The sequence below is a fragment of the Crocuta crocuta genome, unplaced genomic scaffold (assembly GCF_008692635.1).
Source record: "Crocuta crocuta isolate KB4526 unplaced genomic scaffold, BGI_CrCroc_1.0 scaffold118, whole genome shotgun sequence".
Lineage (NCBI taxonomy): Eukaryota > Metazoa > Chordata > Mammalia > Carnivora > Hyaenidae > Crocuta > Crocuta crocuta.
In genome coordinates this window covers 9,371,057-9,392,264 of record NW_027551558.1, presented here as the reverse complement: position 1 = coordinate 9,392,264, position 21,208 = coordinate 9,371,057, and the positions used below count along the sequence as shown (strand labels likewise).

At 40.5% G+C, this 21,208-nt stretch overlaps 1 protein-coding gene across 5 annotated transcripts in view; it reads right to left on the bottom strand.

Moving 5' to 3' along the window:
• The window catches only part of KANSL3 (KAT8 regulatory NSL complex subunit 3), a 40,727-nt gene that overhangs the window by 19,157 nt on the left and 362 nt on the right, over nt 1-21,208 (bottom strand). For 2 of the 5 annotated variants that reach the window (XM_077749220.1, XM_077749215.1), the window contains exons 2-11: nt 20,139-20,403; nt 17,366-17,536; nt 6,964-7,054; nt 6,641-6,826; nt 2,548-2,679; nt 2,183-2,299; nt 1,834-1,935; nt 1,654-1,725; nt 484-558; nt 147-304 (exon numbers count right to left, since the gene is read on the bottom strand). In XM_077749220.1, coding sequence (XP_077605346.1) covers nt 147-304; nt 484-558; nt 1,654-1,725; nt 1,834-1,935; nt 2,183-2,299; nt 2,548-2,679; nt 6,641-6,826; nt 6,964-7,054; nt 17,366-17,536; nt 20,139-20,353 — 1,319 coding nt within the window. In that variant the 5' untranslated portion in view covers nt 20,354-20,403. Of the gene's footprint in view, nt 1-146; nt 305-483; nt 559-1,653; nt 1,726-1,833; nt 1,936-2,182; nt 2,300-2,547; nt 2,680-6,640; nt 6,827-6,963; nt 7,055-13,800; nt 13,863-17,365; nt 17,606-20,138; nt 20,404-21,074; nt 21,192-21,208 lie in introns of those variants that run through there. The other 3 variants (XM_077749216.1, XM_077749217.1, XM_077749218.1) reach the window with 3 other exon arrangements.

Here is a 21,208-nt window from a genome sequence, read left to right as displayed (position 1 = left end):
TTTTTATAAATCTGAATTAGTTAAAAATGTAAAACAGTTCCCCTTTTCACAGAAGCAGATTTAGTCTATAGCTACATCACCACTTCACAGGCATCTCTCCAACACTGCAACATGGCTCTCTCACAGCTCTGGGGGAGCCTACGCACCTGAGATTATCATCAGCTCCCCCAACCACCACCAAACTGTTCTCAGCTCGAATCTTCTCCCGGAAATCCTCCATGGCTTCAGGATGACACTGCAAGGAATTCTGCCCAACGACAAAGAGGACTGGAGTCTTCATATCCAAGAGGGGATCATCCACATCCTAAAACATGGATAGGTTATACAATCAGCCAGTTAATATTCAGTGTGCACTGACCTGGCGAGTCCACTGAGGGGAGTCAGCCTGGCAACTGCAGTCACTCACTGCCAGTTTGGGTGAGGTATGCACCCCCTTAATCTTATCAGCCAATGACCCAGCCATCGGCTGCACCCCATACTTACCCCTCTGGGACCATCCACAGTAAGCAAAGGAAACCCAAGGCAGACAACTGCAGTGACGTACTCCATCACTGACACCTGGAAATAACACAATAGTTCATCTCAAGGTCAACTGACATCACTGTAACTACATCTTACCCAGAGTCCAGAGGTGGTCCATACCTACCAGTTAGTCCCATCTCCTCCCTGCCAGTCCTAATTCTCAGGGGTACTAGCCATAGTGGCAGCCGGAAGAGCACAGGGCACAAGATACACTGTTCCACCTGGAGAACAGTGACAGGAACCCAGCAGGGGCTGAACCACAGGGTGGAGAGTTCAGTGCTTCCAATCCTATCAGTTCCTTCGACTAGTGGCCTCCTGTTCACTTTTTCCTCCACTAAGAGCAAATGCAATCAGGAGAACACAAATGTTGCTCTTCTTCCTTACATGAAGAAAATCTCTCCCTTTTGAAATGTAATGGTTAGCTCCCAGGCACTCCAAATTTATTAGAGCAGTCGCTGATGATTTCTGCCATTCCCAGGACCTAGGAGTTTAGAGAGATAGCCCTCTTCCTCTCGTGGCCCTGGATGTCACACTTAACCAGACCACATGAAGCAGCACAGACTTCGCTTATTTGATTCATTTGAGAACTGGGGCTTTGGCTAGGTCAGGGACACTTAACAGAAACTAAATAATAAAGAAAAGGTTCCTTGATGTCTTAGAAAGGTATAGAATATGAACACAACATCAAATTCCAAAGCTATTAAAATTTATGCCTGCTAGAATTATTGGGTTTTTTTGGATTTTTTGTTTTTTTTTTTAGGTGAGAATAGTATTTACATTTGGGGGTGAAGGGAATATTTTTTTCAGAGATACATGCTGAAATATATACAAATGAAATGATATTTGGGATTTTCTTCAAAACAATTGGAAGAAAGAGAAAGTAGGCAGAGGTAAGATGAAAAGAGTGGATCATAAGTTAAATACTGGTAAAGTTGACTGTTTTCCCTTGAAGTTTCTGCTTAAAATGTTCACAATAAAGTTTTAAAAAATTGTCTTCTACACTTTAAAATGCATTTATGTAAGCAGATCATCTAGCACAGTGCCTGGAACAAAAAAGGACTCAGTGGTAGCAATCAGCAGTATTAGTATTCTATTGTAGGCCAACCTCCAAATGAGATGGGAGTTACTTACGTGACAGGCCACCAAAGCTCCTGTATTCCAGCCAATCAAGATAATGGGTTTGTGAGGGAAATGGCTGTGAATCTTTGTGGGAAGAGAAAGCAGACAGTAAGACAGGAGATTAGAGCTAGGTGCAGAACAAGCCCAGCACGCTGGGTGTACCCCAGTGAAGTGAAACAAGGGCATTCTCACCTCCAGCACTTTGCTTCTCACTGCCCCAATCATATGCTCAAGACACTGCAGAACTCCTACCCCACTACCATTGTTCAGCAGATGGGTGGCTACAGGGATGACCTAAAGGAAAGAAAGTGGCAGCCATACCAGCAGAGGTTAAGTTTCAAATCTTCTCTCAATTCTGCCTAACCTACCCTAAATCCCTTCAACCTTGAAGAAGCACCATTCAATTAAAAACCAAAAGAGAGTGGAGGAGATGCTCAACACTTAAGTCCAACCATTTCGACCCCCTCCCGCATTCTGTCTGCTCAGTTCTCCAAGGCTCTATGTCCACCCAGGAGACAGTTCCTCTTGCTCCCACACATACCTTGCCTAAGCAGGACAGCTGAGACTGCCAGAAGCGGTGGCGGCGTGAGGTGGGGAACACGGAACTAGAAGGCCCAGAGGACGCAATGAGAATGAGAGGAGAGCCAGGGAGTTTGCTCTAAGGAGAAGGAACCCCAACAGAGAACCAGTGAGGAAGAGGTGCTGCTCCACAAAATCCCAAGTATCCCAATACCTTTCTTATCCCAACCAATGCTTATTTCCTTATGAAACTATGGCTAAGCAGTATACACAACCAGTTTTTAATGGGAGTTAAACAAGTCATGTATTATCCTCTTGCTAAGGTTCTGAGACTGAATTCTAAAAACTTCATGGGCCAAAGTTAAGTCTTGAGCTGCTCTGACTTACTGGTTTGTTATGAGAAAGCACCCCCACAGCAGGATCCCAGGGCCTCTTCAGCAGGAGGGACAAGGCCTCAGCTCCTGCAGCCCCAGTCTTCGTGTTAGATGACACAAGCATCCGGTCAATCAAAGTAGGGATCTAAAAGCAAAAGCAAAGATGTTTCCAGTGTGAAGCAAGAGACCTGTCCACCAGCAGCAATAGGGTGTGAGGACAGAACCCCACTATAAGCCACAGACAGATTTCAACGAAGCCTCTCAAACTTTACTCAGGGGCAAAAGTACAAGTGGATGGCTGAAAAGTATGTCTCCCATCACTGAAGGTAAATGGACACAATCCTTTGGAAAGGAACCCAGTGATATGCATCAAGAGACTTAAATTCATTCCTATCCCTTTCCCAAAGGATTCTACTTCTGAGAACCTTTCCCAACAAAATATATCAAAACCACAAAGACACACACATATGGGATTGGGGGGGATGCAAAAGATAAATTCTCTCTCAATTATAATCAAAAAGAAGAAACAACCTAAATATCTCTATAAGAGTGGTTAAGCAAATTATCCATATAACTAGATAGTAAGGGTTAATTTAAAATATTTTTAAAAATTTGTAATATAGGAAAATTACATTAATAAAATGTTAAAGATAAAATAAAAACATAAAAATATCCTCTACTCAGAAAAAAATGCTGTTAGAAAATATGACAAAATACTAATACTGATTATGGAGTTATGGGCAGCTTTTCCCCTTTTAGATTTCTGGGTTTTCTAAGTTTCCTCAATGAACATCAGTCAATTTTATAATTTTTTTTATCTGCATTTTCTTCTAGAGTACTGCCTTTAAACTTTGGCATATTAAGGAAATCTGTTATTGTGTCCAAAATAATATAACTTATGTACTGTGTATATGATTTATACCATATCCTATTTTTCACTATTCACCAGAAACGTGACCTCACAGATGTGTAAACATTCTAATGCTTATACTGAAAAGAAATATCTCTGGGAATTCCATATTACCCACCAAAGGTCACAGTGACCTAGGGAAAAGGAAAAAAATTTTAATGTTAAAGGTAGTCTTCAGGAAAAAAAAGGTTTTGAGAAACTGGAGGATGAATACTATGGTGATGTGGGTTGTAAAAGGTCAGTCCGCAACTAACACCATACCCAATAGTGAAAAGCTAAGAGCTTTTCTTCTAAGATCAGGAACAAGATAAGGATGCCCACTCTTACTACCTTTACTCAACACAGTCTTACTATTAATCCTAGCTAGTGCAATTAGACAAGAAAAACAAAAGGTATCCAAGTCAGAAAAGAAGAAGTAAAACTGTCACTATTTGTAGATGACATTATATACAGAAATCTTAACGACTCCACCAAAAAGCTGTTAGAACTAATAAACAAATTCAGTAAAGTTTCAGGACAGAAATCAGTATACAAAAATCTGTAAAACAATAACAATCTGCTAATAACAAACTAGCAGGAAGAGAAATTTAAAAGGCAATCCTGCTTATAACTGCATGAAAAAGAATAAAATACCTAGAAATAAATTTAACCAGGGAAGTGAAAGACATGTGCACTGAAAGATATAAGACATAACAAAAGAACCTGAAAAAGACACAGATATTTTTGCTCACAGATTGGAAGAATATTTTTAAAATGTCGAAAATACCAAAAGCAACCTGCAGATTCAATGCAGTATCTATTAAATTCCAACAGCATTTTTCACAGAAACAGCACAACTCTAAAATTTGTATGGTACCACAAAGAAGCCTGAATATCCAAAGCAATCACAAGAAAGAACAAAAGCTAGACACATCACACTCCCTGATTTCAAATTATTATTACCAAGCTATGGTAATCAAAAGAGTATAACTGAGGCATAAAAGCAGATCAATGGAACAGAATAGAGAGCCCAGAAATAAAACCCATGTTTATATGATCGATTAATCTATGACAAGGAAGTCAAGAACACAATGGGGAAAATCCATTCTCTTCAATAAATGGTGTTGGGAAAACTGGACAGCTCCATGCAAAAGAATGAAACTGGACCACTTTTTTACACCATATACAAAAACAAACTCAAAATGGATTAAGGATCTAAATGTGAGATCTGAAACCATAAAACTCCTAAAAGAAATCATAGGGGTGCCTGAGTGGCTCAGTCGGTTAAGCTCTGACTTCAGCTCAGGTCATGATCTCATGGTTCATGGGGTTGAGCCCAGCATCAGGCTCTGTGTTGACAGGTCAGAGCCTGGAGCCCACTTCAGATTCTGTGTCTCTCTCTCTCTTTCTGCCCCTCCCCTGCTTGCACTCTGTCTCTCTCTCAAAAATAAAGACAGGAAGGAAGGACGGAAGGACGGAAGGACAGAAGGACGGAAGGAAGGAAGGAAGGAAGGGGCCATAGGCAGTAATCTCTTGGACACTGACCTTAGCAACATACTTATGGATATGTCCAGGCAAGAAAAACAAAAGCAAAAATAAACTATTAGGACTACACCAAAATAAAAAGTTTTTGCACAGCAAAGGAAACCATCAACAAAATGAAAAGGCAACCTCCTGAATGAGAGAAGTCATCTGCAAATGATATATCTGATAAGGAGTTAATATCTAAAATATAAAGAACTTATGCAACTCAACACCAAAAAAAAAAATAACCCAATTAAAAAATGGGCAGAGGAGAAGGCATACAACATGGCCAGTAGACACAGAATTACCATATGATCCAGTAATTCACTGCTGGATATTTACCCAAAGAAAATGAAAACACTGGGGCACCTGGGTAGCTCAGTCAGTTAAGAGTCCAACTCTTGATTTCAGCTCAGGTCATGATCTCATAGTCACGGATCGAGCCCCATGTCACGCTCTGCACTGAGCATGGAACCTGCTTGGGATTCTCTCTCCCTCTCTCTGCCTCTCCCCTGCTCACACACTCACTCTCTCAAAATAAATAAATATTTTTTTTAAAAATGAAAAAGAAAACACTAATTTGAAAAGATATAAGCACCTCCATGTTCACTACAGCATTATTTGTAATAACTAAGGTATGCAAGCAACCACATACCCACCAGTAGAATAACGGATAAAGATGATGTGGTATATATATAATGGAATATGCTCAGCCATCAAAAAGAATGAGATTCTGCCATCTGTGACAACATAAATGGACCTGAGAGGATATTATGCTAAGTGAAATAAGTCAGAGAAACACAAACACCAGGTGATTCAATTTATATGTGGAACCTAAAAAGACAAATGAACAAACTAAAAAACAGACTCATAAATACAGAGAACTGGTGGTTGCCAGAGGAAAGAGAGTTGCAGGGATAGGCAAAATAGGTGAAGGGGATTAAGAGATATAAACTTCCAATTATAAAATAAATTAAGTCACAGAGATGAAAAGTACAGCATAGGAAATATAGTCAATAACACTATAGTAACATTCTATAGTGACAGGTGCTAACTACACTTACTGTGGGGGAACACTGAGTAATGTACAGAATAGTCGAGAAACTGTGCTGCATACCTGAAACTAATATAATTCTGTATCTCACTTATGCTTAAATAATAAAAATGAAAAATAAATTTAAAAAATTTTAGAGAGAAACAATCGAAATATTCATTGTAAACCTGATAGTCTAAGAAAACAAGAGTTAAAATAGAGGAACCATTGCTGAGAGCACAGCCTAGAATGGGGAGTATTCCCCCCACTCTGCAACCCTGCACTCCAAACACCCAAGTCTGCTTCTTTCCTTCTTCTCAACACGTCACCCTAGTAAGACCTTTGTCTTCTCTGTGGTAATTCTTTTCTCACCTGACCTCAGAGGTGACTCAAACCACAGCTGCAGACATGACTGGAGAGGCTAAAAGTACATTTTGGTTTTCAGGCCCTACACTTCATCCTGGAGACAGCAGGGCTGAGGACATTTATACCAGACAAAACGTGAAATGATAACATGTCTACTATTTTTAATAGCAAACCTGCTGGCTTCAGTCATGTCCTCCAGGCTGACCAGGCAGTGACCTTGCCCAACCCCACTTCCTGAACACACAACAGAGGCTGGCTACCTCAGGACAAGGCAGATGCCAATCACAGCCTTACCTTCCCTTTCAGTGTCTGCAAAGCATCCAGGTAGGCGGCCAGCATGGGCAGACTCAAGGTCTCCACCAGGGTAGTGTGCAGCCACTGGATCAGCTTGGTGTCCCAGCTCACACTTGCCAGAGCCTGCCGCACTCTCCTCGCACACTTGTCCACAGCAACACGGCGTAGCACTGGCTCATTACAAGCCTAGAAGATTTAAGTGAGGTGATAATACATGAGGGCCACCTTGTTAACAACCGGGGTAAGTGGGGGGATCACAAGGTAGTCAGCCAGTAAGGCTAAATTAGGCAGAGCCCACCATGGGCAGATTTCTAGAGTCTTACCCCTTCATTGGCCAAGCGGGCAAGCCGGTCAGACTGCAGGGCTTTGAGGATCTTGTTAAAGAGCTTGTTCTGGGCCATTGTCCAGCCAGTCCTATAAAAGAAACTCTGAGGAATTAAAGTCAAACCCTCAGGACACTCCTCATCCAAGTATAGTGTACAAAGATTATGCCATTTTTTTTTTTGTCTCTACACTATGAAACATTGTAACTCAAAGCAGCTTTATCTAAGACCACTGAACTAAACTACAAGACCTAGATTCTGGCCCCAAGCCTGCTCATAAGTCACCTCAGCATACATTTATATTAATATGTACATTACAAGTCAAAACCAGTTATGAAATTTTTTCAGTGCTAGCAAAGCTAATTATCTAGAGGCTAAAATAATCCATTAAATAAAAGCATAGCACCACTGCACAAATATATTTGAATTTCACAAGTTTAATATTTCACGAAAAAAGACAGGATGAACAAGCATTTTAGTGTACTAAAACCTCAGACTAAGGTAAGAGGCCTATTTGAATTAGCTTTAGGGGGCACCTGGTTAGCTCTGTCGGTGGAACATGTGACTTTCAATCTTAGGGTTGTGGGTTTGAGTCCCATGGTGAGTGTAGAGATTACTTAAAAAAAAAAAAAAAAAGTAGGTAGGTAGGTAAATAAATAAATAGGTAAATCAATCAATCAATCAATCAATCAAATTAGCTTTCTTTTTAAACATAGGCTTCACACCCAGGGTGGACCCAACACGGGCCTTGAATTCACAATCCTCAGATCAAGACCTGCGCTGAGATCAAGAGTTGGATGCTTAGCTGACTGAGCCACCCAGGGACCCCAAAAACAAATTAGTTTTAGGAATATAAAGGATGAAGCTTTTCTCCCACTCTCTAATATTCCACCCCACACTACCTCTCTCTCCCTTTTCTGTGTATATTTTTTATACTTTTCTGTATACTACACAATTATAAAATTTACTTTTGAATGGTCTGTTCCATGTAAGTTAATACTGTACCATCCCCGCATGAAACTGGCATACACACTTCTACTTTGATTAGGGAAGGCTTTGTGTCAACTTAGCTGTAAACTCCCCGCAATTAGAAACTAGTCCGGCCATCCTGTTCCCACCCCATCACACTTCATTGCAAGGGGCTTCTGAAGTCCCCCTCAGGCCACTCTTGGCAATCCTAATGACTCTGATACTCCAACTCTGGCCAGTAATCTTCCTAAAGAGACTAAGAGAAAGGTAATAGTAGGTGCCCAATTAATATTTATTAACTCCCACTGCCTTACACACACACACACGCCTGGTGATTAAGTTACCTTTAAAAAAAAAAAACAAAACAATTTAAGTGGATGCCAGACCTAAATGAGAATCTGGAATGAGATCACAGCAGCATTTCAATCAGTATTAGGGTTAAAGTAAGTAGGGCAGAGACAACCACTAGCCAACTGGAAAAAGAAAATCTGGACACCTACGTATCACTCTTTATACCAAAATAAATTCTAGGTAGAAAAGTTAAATATTAAAAAATAAAGTCACAAAAGTAATAGGAAAAAAGTGGCAAATATATATTTACTCATAATGAATAAGACATTTCGAAGTGTGACCTAAGACCTAGAAGCCATATGGGGCACCTGGGTGGCTTAGTCGGTTAAGCGTCCGACTTTCGCTTGGGTCATGATCTCGCGGTTCGTGGGTTCGAGCCCCGCGTCGGGCTCTGTGCTGACTGCCAGCTCAGCGCCTGGAGCCTGTTTCAGTCTGTGACTCCCTCTCTCTCTGACCCTCCCCTGCTCACGCTGTCTCTCTCTCTCCTAGAAATAAATAAAACATTAAAAAAAAAAAAAAAAAAAAAAAAAAAAAAAAGACCTAGAAGCCATAAAAGACAAATATTAAAGATACAAAGATCAAAAAAATTATAAACGTCTATAAAAGAAAACACTAAACTATCATAAACAAATAACTGCAATGGAAAAATAACTGCCATTTCATTAAAATAGAAAAAGCCNCTCTCTCTCCCTCTCTCTCCCAGAAATAAATAAAAATATTAAAAAAGTAAATAAATAAATAAATAAATAAAATAAAATAAAATAGAAAAAGCCACCAGAAAATTAGTGAGGAAACGACGAAACACTCAAAACAAAAACAATTAGCAAAGAAAATGAAAGGCAGTTCATCCAAAAATGTAAACTCCCTTCAAAAATCAAACATGCAAATTAAAATCATAAAATATTATTTTCCACCTATCAAATGGGTGGTTATAAAGTTATTAAGTTATTAAAGATTAGTTATTAAAAGCTATTAAAGATTAAATAAATGTAAAGTTATTACTTCGTAACTTAAAAGTTACTAAGAAGTTTACTAATAGTCTGTCATGAAAGTATAAGAAAATAGGTTTCTCCATACTTTGTTGATGGAAATATAAATTAGTAAAACCTTTTAGAAAGTCAATTTGGAAAATCAATTACGGGGGGAAAAAAATCAATAAAAAAAACATAAGTCAGATCATGACACTCTGCTCAAAGGCCTTTAGTGGCCCCATTTCAATCAGTTAAAAACAACAACATCCTTACAGTCTGTCTGTACAGTTAAAAACAACAACCTCCTTACAGTCTGTCTAACAACCTCACTGTCTCTCCAACCTCATTATCCAAGACTGCCCCTGACCTACTGAGCAGGGGCCCTTGTCATCCATCCCTTCTACTGAAACAATGACTCCTTCTCTTTCAGGTCACTGCTCAAAGGTCACCTTCTAATGAGCCTCCCCTGACTCAACCTTATTTTAAAACTACCAACACCCAGATTCCCTATTCCCCTTTCTGGCCATATCCCCACCTCATGCTCTACTACCCATTTTACTTCTTTGTTTAGTCTGTCTCCCTCTGCTAGAATATAAATGCTAAGATGGCAGGGATTTTTATCAGCTTTGTTTAAGTGTTATATTGCCAGCATGTAAAAGTGTCTGACACATAAAAGCCACCTGAACATTTGCTGAATAAATAAATGGATGAACTGTACACACACTACATACCAAGTCCCATAAATAGCTGAGTACAAATTCCAACCCTCACACTCCCTACCACACTAAGCACATGGGTACTGAGCAGGACAGAAATGCCAAAACAGGACTCAGGCTCAACTGTTAACTGAGCCCTTCATGATACCACGGTGGGCAAACTGAGGGAAGCTGTTTGAAACTTCAACAATCCCAATTTCTCTTACTCTATAACAGATTAGTAATCCTTCCATCATACACTCACCAAGATACCCTATTTTATACAGGTCATCTAAGAATACTAGTAACACAGCCCAGTAAATATGCAGATATGGGGCAAATTATCCTGTTATTCACTTTTTGCAACTATCCTATACTGTGCTTAGAAAGAGTAAATACCCTCTAGAAAGGGAGAAGGTTCTCTTCCTTCTGTAAAATAAAATCTCCACCTACCACATCTCCAGTTTTACAACTCACTACAGTTACACACAGTCCAGGAGAACACTAACTAGGAGCCAGGACCCTAACCAGCTCTGCAATAAAGAGCTTACTGTGTGTCCTCAGTCTCCTGGTCTGTAACATAGATATAGACTGCACAACCTCTAAGGACCTCCTTTTAGCGACCAAAAACTCAGGTAGCTATAATAATTGATGGAGGGAGAAGTCGTAAGTGAGTAGCTGAAGACCATGATCGAAAATTCAAGAAGCACCCTCTATCTTAAGTAGCTATCCTTGCTACACCTTTCTGTAACCTGGGGTACTAAAAGCAGTCTTAGGTTTTGTGGAATTGTCCTTTTTCTTATTTTCCCCTAGTTCTTGTGGCTTAATTCCTGCTACTTCATCAGAATCCAATCAGTTTTTGTTGTGGTTTGATATTTCAGAGATTTTTGACTTGGGAGATGGGGAGAAGCTTCAACTCAACGTTGGCACTCAGGATACCCTGGGATCAGGAAGGCTTCTGATTTTTTCATAACCTCATTTTCTACATATTATTTAAATGTACAATATATTCACTGAGTAGTGTCTTTCTCATGTGTAGCAATTTTTAGGTGGGCTCAGAAATAAACGGATATATTTCCATCCATGTTGTCAGCACAGAGCCCAACACAGGGCTTGATCTCATGAACCACGAGATCATGACCTGAGCTGAAATCAAGAGCAAGACACTCAACCAACTGAGATGCGCAGGTGCCCAACACAACTCTTTGTTTTTAATGGCTGCTTCTACCTTATTGGTGGGCGTTTAGGTTGTGCCTTTTATTGCTATTATAAACAGCTGCAGTGACCAACCTTCTTTTCCCCACCAATACACACATACACATATCTGTCTACATCTTTATAGGGGCATGCAAGAATCTCCTTAGGATGCAAGTATTTCTTGAAGTGGAAACAAAAGATCAAAAGCTAGCTGTGTTAAAAATTTCAAAATTTTCCAATTCTGCCTTAAACACTTCAAATTTCCAGTTCTGTGAAAATAATATGTTTAAAGAAACTGCAACACTTCAGAAGTGGTATCATTACACTGTAGCCTCACCTCCGGTAATAATGCTTACTTTTAATCAACCAGGTTAAGCAATGAATATACTTTCTTCATGTTCAACAATCTCTTCTGCTTTCTCAAAGTCTATCGATCATGTTGCATACACTAATTCCAAGGACAGAGAATGAGGTATAATTTATTTACGAGGCACCAACATTTCCAAAATTATCCTGTTCTTTATTATATAACAGGATGTTTTCTCTATTTGTTTTTCTTACTCTATATTTATTCTAAAACCCAAAATGATGAGAGCAAGGAAAATGATGTGAACAAAATGGGGGCTAGAAAGCTACTTAGAAATTACTACCATACACCAATGACAGCTGAAATTAAACTGAAAAACCACAATGTTGAGAGTCTAAAATCCCAGAAAAAGTTCTTAGGATTGTTGCTGGATATATAACAAAAGCGATTCCAAGAACTGAAATGTGTTCTCTATATTTTGTTAGCTTCGTGGGAGGCTGGAAAATTAAGTGGGCAGGAAAAAAATGATCTAACCCAAGATTAAGATAAAGAGCATGCAAAAGATATAATTAAGGAAAATTTTAAAAACAGGAGACAGAATTTTAAATACAAGTCTAAACAGTCAAATAGCTGATGGGAACTGCGGTGAGTCAAAGTGCTCCCCCTACCTAAACCAATTCAATTTTCATGAGTGCAAAAGTGCCTTTTCTACATTTCTTAGATGAGATCAGATAATTCATGTTCCCTATGCTTTGAGAGAACCTGAATGATGTCTGACTCATCTTATCCAAAGCAGCCAAAGTCACACCGGTCCCAGGAAAGTCTGATATTTTCAAAGGCAATTATTCTTTCTCTGATACTGTTTTAAGAGAGACTAACTCAATATGAAAATGTCTAAAGGATTTTTTCTTTTAACCAGAAGTCAAACTGGGAGAGACAAAGAACATCTGAGACTGAATAGGCCACACTTATTTTTCTCAGATTATAAAAATTCTTTGCTTAGGCACTGGGAGAAAGGAAGAGGAAAGAGGAGAGGGAGGAGTGGGAGAGGGAAAAAGAACTCAAAAACAGATCTTAGACTCAAAATATCAAACATCCAACGTAAGGTTAATACACAGATAGATACACACAATATTAAGAGATATAATTAGAGCAAATTTTTAAACGGGAACAATTTTCCTTTGGGTGAATTCAGAAGTTCTGAATTCTAAGACAAGACAACCTCCTTGAGAACAGTAGATTCTTTTACTAAAATGTTGGAAATGTCCTAAACTCCATTTCAGCAACACTAAGAAATATCATGTGTCAGGAGTATTTTGTTAAATGTCTTTCAAAAGCTATGTATCTAATTAAGCTTGGTGTTTGACAAAACATCTGCAAAAACAAAAATGTTGGTCCAACTTCCTCAGGACAACATTGCTGTACTAGCAAATGTAAACCATTTTCAAAGGTTCTCCAAGTCATATGACTTTGACATGCAGATATAAGAACACGATCTAGACCAGGGGTCAGCAAACTTTGTTATAAAAGACTTTGTTATTTCAGAGTTTGTGGGCCATTTGGTCTGGTCACCACTCTGCAACTCTATCGGTATAGTGCAAAAGCATCTATGGACAATACCTAAATACCATACATGACTGTGTTCCAAGGGAACTATATTTATGGACACTGAAATCTGAATTTCACGTGTCTTTTGACTTTTTTTCAACCACTTGAAAATGGAAAAACCTAAATTCTTAGCTCATGGGCCATAAAAAACAGGCAATAGGTTAAATTTGGTACATGGATCAGAGTTTGCCAACCCCTGATCTAGACAATTAAATTAGGCAGAGAGGGATATTTAAACTGTTTCACAAAATATTAGGCATTACCAGGGAAAGTCAGAGTTAGTTGGGGGTGGGAGGTGGCGCTGATTATCTATACACAGAAAGCTATCTAAAGGTAGTTTATAATGAAATAATTCAAGAGGGGGAAAAGGGGCACTAACAATAATAACTTAAGTTTCTAACTCTACTGACAGAGAGATCAGTAGCTCTGAGGAAAAACGGATTTCTAGAGTGCTGTCCTATAGCCCATGAGTTCTTGATGTGGGAAACTGTAATTTTACATGATTTTATACAGGAAGAAAAGAAGCAGCAATTTAACAATCAAGTCAAGGGAAAGAATGGCAACAAGATGATTATAATCAGAGCAGAGGGAACTAACTGCAAGCTCTACACAGGCTACACATCCAGAATTCGGGGGGCGGGGGATAGGGGGGTACAAGGTCATAAAATGGTGACCTCTGAAATTGAAGCCAGTAAGTATCATCAAATTATGAAATTAGCTGTGTGCAAAAGTGACCTACCTGAAGAGATGGTTTGTAAGCCTGTTGCTAATGAGAAGACGCCTCCAAAATCTCATCAGACACTAAAAAACAAATAATCTGAGGTAAACTGAGCGCTAATTAATCATTTCAATCTGTGGCAATGTCATAACAGAAGGATGGAGGTCCACATGGAGAAAGACAAGCCAAAGATAAGACTCTGTCAATGTTGGTCTGCAGGACTGGGCAGATGAAGGTGTGCCCTGGCCTACTTTGTGGGCCCATCTTGCTTTGAGGAAAGATGGGCACATCTAGCTGCCCTGTTGAAGGAGGGTGCCTCCAGTGCAGAATGTCCACTCACCACCCATTTCTGGAACAGAACAGTTTCCCAGACTCAAACTGAGAATCGATGCTCTGGCCAGGCCACCCCCATATCTTACCAGCCTCGCAAGTTATTTCTCTTATAAATTAAGAAACTGATATTCATATGCATTAAGTCTCTAATGACTTTGGTAAGTATAAAGAGTCCCCAAAAACTTCTTGATCATGACCATGGGTGAACAGATAAAAAAAAACCTTCATGCAGTTCTCCCATGCAGTTTCAGAAACTGCAAACTGAGAACAAGGCAACCTCTAACACCGCAAAAGGACAGTGTGAGGCCGCCTTGTGCAGCCACCGCTAACTGTTCTCTCTTGTTGACAGATGTGCCCTTAAAGAGAGGGTACATGGCCAAGAACACTGAGCTCTGGAGTCAGACAGCTTGCTTTGAATAAATCTCTGCTCCATCACTTCCTAAACTAAGGTTTCTTAAACTCCCTGAGCTCAGTTTCTTCATCGTATAAAATAGAGATGAAGAAGGGATAGATCTCGGAGAATTTTTGTGAGGATTAGAAGAAATAATGCATATGAAGTGCTTAGCACAATGCCTGGCACCTAGAAAGCACTCAACAAATGGTAGTTCTTTTCTTGTTACTACCACTGTCACTATTTTTAAAATTACTATTAGCTGTAACAATGGTGATAAACCATTTTGCTGAATTCACGGACTCCGGTAATATTCCAGTAGTTGATCTTCAATCACAGCAGAAGTTTCCCTGTTAAGCTGAAGCTCTGGAGAGCATTGCCCCTTCTTAGGGCACAACATTAATTCCAATTCAAGACCCCAAGCAACTTTTTCATGAGCTCTTCACCCAGGTGCAGAACTGCTCCTCCTTCAATAGCTACTGTTTTGCTCACACAAGTATACCTCCTCAATCTCATTCCCTGCTTCGGACCAGATTCATAAATCATGCCAATTGCCTCAAACCTTCGTACCCTTCTTCCTATCTAATTACCTCTTCCTCTTTATTATAAAACAAGAGCCTTCCATCATTATGGCAAGTTTACTACCTATCAGCTCCTGATGTGAAGATTTTAACATTCCCTTACACATAGTAGATAAATAGAGATAGAGCCATCAGGGAAAAGCAAATTAAAACCACAATAAGATGTCACTTCACATCCACTAGAACAGTAATAAAAATAAAAGAGGCAGAGAGTAACAAGTACTGGCAAGATGTGAAAAAACTGGAACTCTCATACACTGCTGGTGGGAATGTAAAGTTGTGTAGCCCCTTTAGAAAATGGTCTGAGGGGCGCCTGGGTGGCTCAGTCGGTTAAGCGTCCGACTTTGGCTCAGGTCATGATCTCGCAGTCCGTGAGTTCGAGCCCCACATCAGTCTCTGTGCTGACAGCTCAGAGCCTGGAGCCTGCTTCAGATTCTGTGTCTCCCTCTCTCTGTCCCTTCCCTGCTTGCATTCTGTCTCTCTCTCTCTCAAAAATAAATAAGCATTTAAAAAATAAATTTAAAAAAAAAGAAAATTGTCTGAAATTCCTCAAAAGTTAAAAAGAGTTACCAGATGACCCAGCAATTCCACTCCTAGGTATATATTCAAGAGAACTAAAAACATATGTCCACAAAAAAATGAGCACATGAATGTTCATAGCAACATATTCAAAATAGCCAAAAAATGTTAGCAGCCCAAATATCCAACAGTGATGAATGGATAAACAAAATGTATTATATCCATACAATGGAATTTCAGCAATAAAATGGAATGAAGTATTAACTGGTGCTACAACATGAATGAATCTTGAAAACATTATGCTAAGTGACAGACACAAAAGGCCACACACATTTATATGAAACATCCACAGTAGGCAAATTTAGGGAGACAGAAAATAGACTGGTGGCTGCCAGGGCTTGAACGGGTTGGGAAGAAATGGGAAGTGACTGTTAATGGGTAGTTTCTTTTGTGGATGACAAAAGTGTTCACCAAATTGATTGTGGTGGTGCATAAACTAAAAACCACTGATTGTACGCATTAAACAGGTAAATTGTATGCTATATAAATGTTATCTTCATAACACTCATGCAGTAAGTAAAAGATAAACATAGGCTAAAGGAGGGGAGCCTTAATGGCTCAGTTGGTTAAGCATCCAACTTCGGCTCAGGTCATGACCTTACAGTTCATGGGTTCGAGCCTCATTTGGGCTCTGCACTGACAGTGCAGAACCTGCTTGGAATTCTCTCTCTCCCTCTCTCTCTGCCCCTCCCTGACTTGCACTTTCTCTCTCTAAATAAATAAGCTTTTTTAAAAAAAGTATGCTAGGGGTCCCTGGGTGGCTCAGTCCATTAAGTGTCCGACTTCAGCTCAGGTCATGATCTCAGAGCTTGTGAGTTTGAGCACCGTGTCGGGATCTGTGCTGAGAGTTCAGAGCCTGGGGCCTGCTTCAGATTCTGTGTCTCCTTCTCTCTGCCCCTCCCCTTCTCACACTCTGTCTCTCTCTCTCTCAAAAATGAATAATAAAACATTTTTTTAAAAAAAAGTATGCTAAAAAAACAATGACAAATGAGCTGGAGAGGAGTGGAGTCCCCTGGGTCAGTGGGAAGCATGGGAATAAAATCAGCCAACAAACTCATGAAAATGGGCTGAAGTGTTCCCTCAGAACCACAGACTACAAATTTATTTTTAAAAGCCACGCAAATCAAACATTTGTTAGCTCTTCAAGTAACTCCAAAACATTTTCATTACTCTAGTTATAGGCCATATAAGTACAGTATCTTATAAATGTACTCTTATTTAATGGTTTGTAGTCCCATATCATATATAACCTGTACTATATAAGATACAGAACTAGTCATACCTATCATATTTAATTCATTTACTTATTCAATAAACATTTATTACATGCCTACTATGTGCCAGGCAGTGTCCTAGGTGTCAGGGATGCAAAGATGGCTGAGATGTAAGCCCTCCTCAAGCACCTCACTGCATCCTGAGCTAAGAGTTATAACACAGAGAGTTAAGAAAACATTCTGACTTGCCCTCTTCGGATCCTGTTCCCTCTCTATGCCCCTCCCCTACTGTGCACGCTCCTGTGCACATGTGGTTTCTCTCTCTCTCTCTCAAAAATAAACAAACAAAAAGGAAACATTCTGACTTGTGTGGCTGCAAATGAAATAAGCTCCTAATAGATGCGTTTCAATGAAGATGATGATACAAAATATTTACAATGCAATGACTATCACGCTGTAGTGACCAGTCCTCCTGAGCTGTGGCCTACCTGTTGACATGCTCCTCCCAGTCCTCTGGTGGAGGAGGAGCATCTGCATCGGTCCTGGCGAAGATGACATGCCGTTCACACTCGTTCATCACGCTGCGTGCCTTCTGATTGTCATAGAGCGGCACAGGGGTTGATGTGACTGTCTCCACATCTATTGGAACGTCTGATTCACTGTAAACAGGTGAGGAAATAGGACCAAGCCACACGTACTTCACACAATACAGGTGTTTTAACGATCACCTGGTTGCCAAAAAATGACTCTTTAATATAATCAGCTTTAAAGTATGTATAAGCATATTACACCCACAAGAAAAGTATTTCTGATCCAAAGTCATCTTTCCCACACCTGTCTAGATCTCTGCCCTCTGACATGCTATTATGTATGTGCTGGGGGAACACAAAGTCATTTTTAAATGAGTCTATACAAAAAATAACAAACAGCTGGGTTTCTTAAAAGACAAATATATTCCATAAGCAAACCTGATTGCCTAGATGTGCTTTCCAATACAGTATCTATAAGCCACATTCAACTGTTTAAATAGAAAGTAAACAGAATTAAAAACTCAGTGCCTCAGCAGCACTAGCCACATTTCAAGGGCTCAACAGACAGATGTGGCTAGCAGCTACCATATTAGATAGCTCAGATACACAGCATATTTTCATTGCTGAGAGTTCTGTTGGGCAGTGCTAGCCTAGAGTTTTAATTTATTCATACATACTTTCCCTGTCATTAGCAAGTCAACCGGTAGTTAATTATATGCTGTAAAAGTCTATGATTGTCTAAGTCAGATCACCTGGAATGTAGACACCTTATTTAACTCACTGTGTAAGATGCCTAGAACAGAAACAAATAGAAATGGGCATGTGATGGGTCTTTCATATTTTAAAATGTTGTTAATGAAATCCTAGTGCCATAAAGGGCTCTTCACTGCACCAACTTGGTCACTCAAAATACTATACCAATCAAAATTGCCTACTGACTGTCTACCAAATACCATTTCAACTTTTTGACCCCAGTGATCTTAATTACACCCATTCCCGATAGCTGCAATAATTACATTATTATGAAACAAAGTGAAATAATGTGCAGCTAGATCGGGTGGTAGGTGAAAGAGCTGATTATTTTCTCGGGACCTGACACTGGGCTAGGCACTTGGACTTGCCTAAAAGAGAACTCTGGATTTCGCCATTCCAAACCTATCCCCCAAGCCCTCCGTCCCCAACTCATGGCACCACCCAGCTTCTCAAGCTAAAAATCTGAGTCATCCTAATTTCACCTTTCCCCTTAGCCCTGGTCCATGTTTCCAATTCACCACAGCAGGTCCTGTTGGCTCTACTGTGAAATCTGTCTCAAGACCATCCTTCTTTTCTATCTGTACTATCCTGCTCCTGGTCCCCACTGCAATAGTCTCCTAGCAGGCCTTCTCTATTTCCACTTCCGAAATGTATCTATTCAATAAAAATTCAAAGTGGTCTTTCAAAAATATAAATCCAATCTCTAGCTTAAAGTCCTTCAGTGACATCACTCTTAGCATCAAATTCCTACACGAGGTGGCCTGGGCCAACTTCTCCCCTAGCCCCAACTAACATCCTCACTACACCCATATTCTAGGCACAATGACCTAAAAAGAGTCCCTAGAACATGCTAAATTCCCACTTTCAGGATATATATGGAGATGACTTGTAAGGGGAAATAAGTTTCTAAGCACTGAAATGAGCAAGTCCACAGAATCTCACAAAGTATCATGAGATCTGAACACAGGAGTTTCAATGTTAACAAGAAGCTTTAAAAGAGCTCTTCAATTATGCCCTAGGCCAGAGGTATCAAAATTATGCTGGATTATTCCTAAAAGTCACAAATCCCCCACCCTATACAACAAAAACAGCTAACAAAATGCTGCCTTCACTGGGAAATGAAATAAAACCACTATTCTACACTGTTTCAAATGCACATCATGGCACCTCTAGCTCATTAAGGCTCAGTGAGAGAGATAAAGAAGCAAAATCCAAAATCTCTATTCACCAACACACCTAAAACCTGTGCTAGAGGAAATATTAGACCTTCAATCAGATTAAAACATAGAAAAAAAAATCTCTTCCCCCCAAAAAGTTTATAAAATTATTAAGGCCATGATTTGATCATCAAAATAGAATATATCGACCAATCTTGAAATATAATTAGAATACCATATCTTAAAGCTCAAAAGATCTGCTAACCAACTTTATTTAGGCCAACTGTAACTGTATCACACATTATACAGTAAGTTTATGAAAAAAAATCCTTACCCTATAATGTAGTCCAGTTGAAAATACAATCAGACCTAGCACCCATGGGTGGTGACAAGCTAAGAGAGAAAGCAAGGTCTTGGAATATGCTTCTAAACTTTGCTGGGTGAAGCAAGCAGAAGGAAATCACATTACCATACAAAGGTTATTGCTGCCAGTGCTGGAGCAAGCCAGAACACCAGACTAAAGGGAATGAGTCTAATCCTGAGTGGCAATAACTCTTCAGTCTTTTTCTCCGCTCTTTCTATACAAGTCTTATTATACCACATTATGTGGAAGATGTTGTTTGCTTTCCTAATTTCTTAAGAGGTCTTGAATGCAAAGGTCTACAGATAGGCCTGCTATCCTCACAATGCTTAACAGAGATGCCTGAAGTATCCAAGGCCCTCAAGACAATCTCCCACAATAAAACTCTCTCTAATCCCCACCATCCACCTCCTGCCCAATTAGGGCAGCAGCAGCCCTTAGGAGAGAAGCCCAAACTCACATGGTACTTTCGTGCTGCCTCCGGGGAGTAACAAAGAGCATGCGGGTGGGGCGGGCACTACTGGCATCTGGGTGGGCACTCCATGGCTTGGCATAGCTATGATCCAGAAAAACCAGGTCCAGCTCCCGCTCGTGCACCGAAAGCTGGAAGAGCAGCGAGGTGCCCATGCGCCGTGCTGACGTCTGGAAGTCCCTCTCCCCACCCCGGTGGGCCATGTCAGTAGAGGGCCAGCAAGTCAGAGACCGGGTATCTGCATGCTAGTCACCTGCAGTGAGAAATTTCAGTGTAAAGTCAATTCAAAGACTCCAAGTGTCTTCCAACCTAGGATATCTAATACGCCTCTTACTTTTGTGTCCTTCTATCGTTCATAATGGAGTGTCCATTACCCCCGCAGACCTTTGCCCGCCATAGGAAGGGCTGCTGAGATCCCACAACATCGCCCAAAAAGGCTATAGGTACCACAGGATCCTCCATACGCAATCCCTACAGAATTCCTTTACTGTACAGACGACTGAATCCACTGTTCACAAAGGCCTCACACGGACACATACTCAACTCGCTTGGCCAGCACCATAAATTCCTACGTAGGCAGGAAGTGTTTGGGCAAACAACAGAAATCACAAACATTAATTCTTCCAAAGCTAAGGGTGTCGCTCGCTCGGCGGCTCCACACCATTCTCTTAAACCTCAGTGCGTCTCCGCGGCCAGGACGTGAGCACCCTCCCAACAGCAGGGCAACGTGGGCCTCAAGGAGGCCCTTCAAGTTTCTTTCCTATGGTAAAAGTTTTGCAACTACTTCGTAACGCTCGGGAGTCTTTAAAATCTCCAAAGGACAGCTCCTGCCCAAAGCCCGCAACCAAACGCTGCCCCAGAAAGCCCCCTCTCCCCCGCCCCAGGGTGGGCAGTCCCCGGCAAACCGCCTGGTGCTCCACGTACCCCGCCGAGAGTCTCGCCACCGAACCTCAAAACGCCCCATGTAGTAGGCAGGGCTTATAATTCGCACTTTACAAACGAAGGCGCCCGCTCGGAGGGGAATGAAGTGACTCGGCCAAGGTCACCGAGAGTTCGCG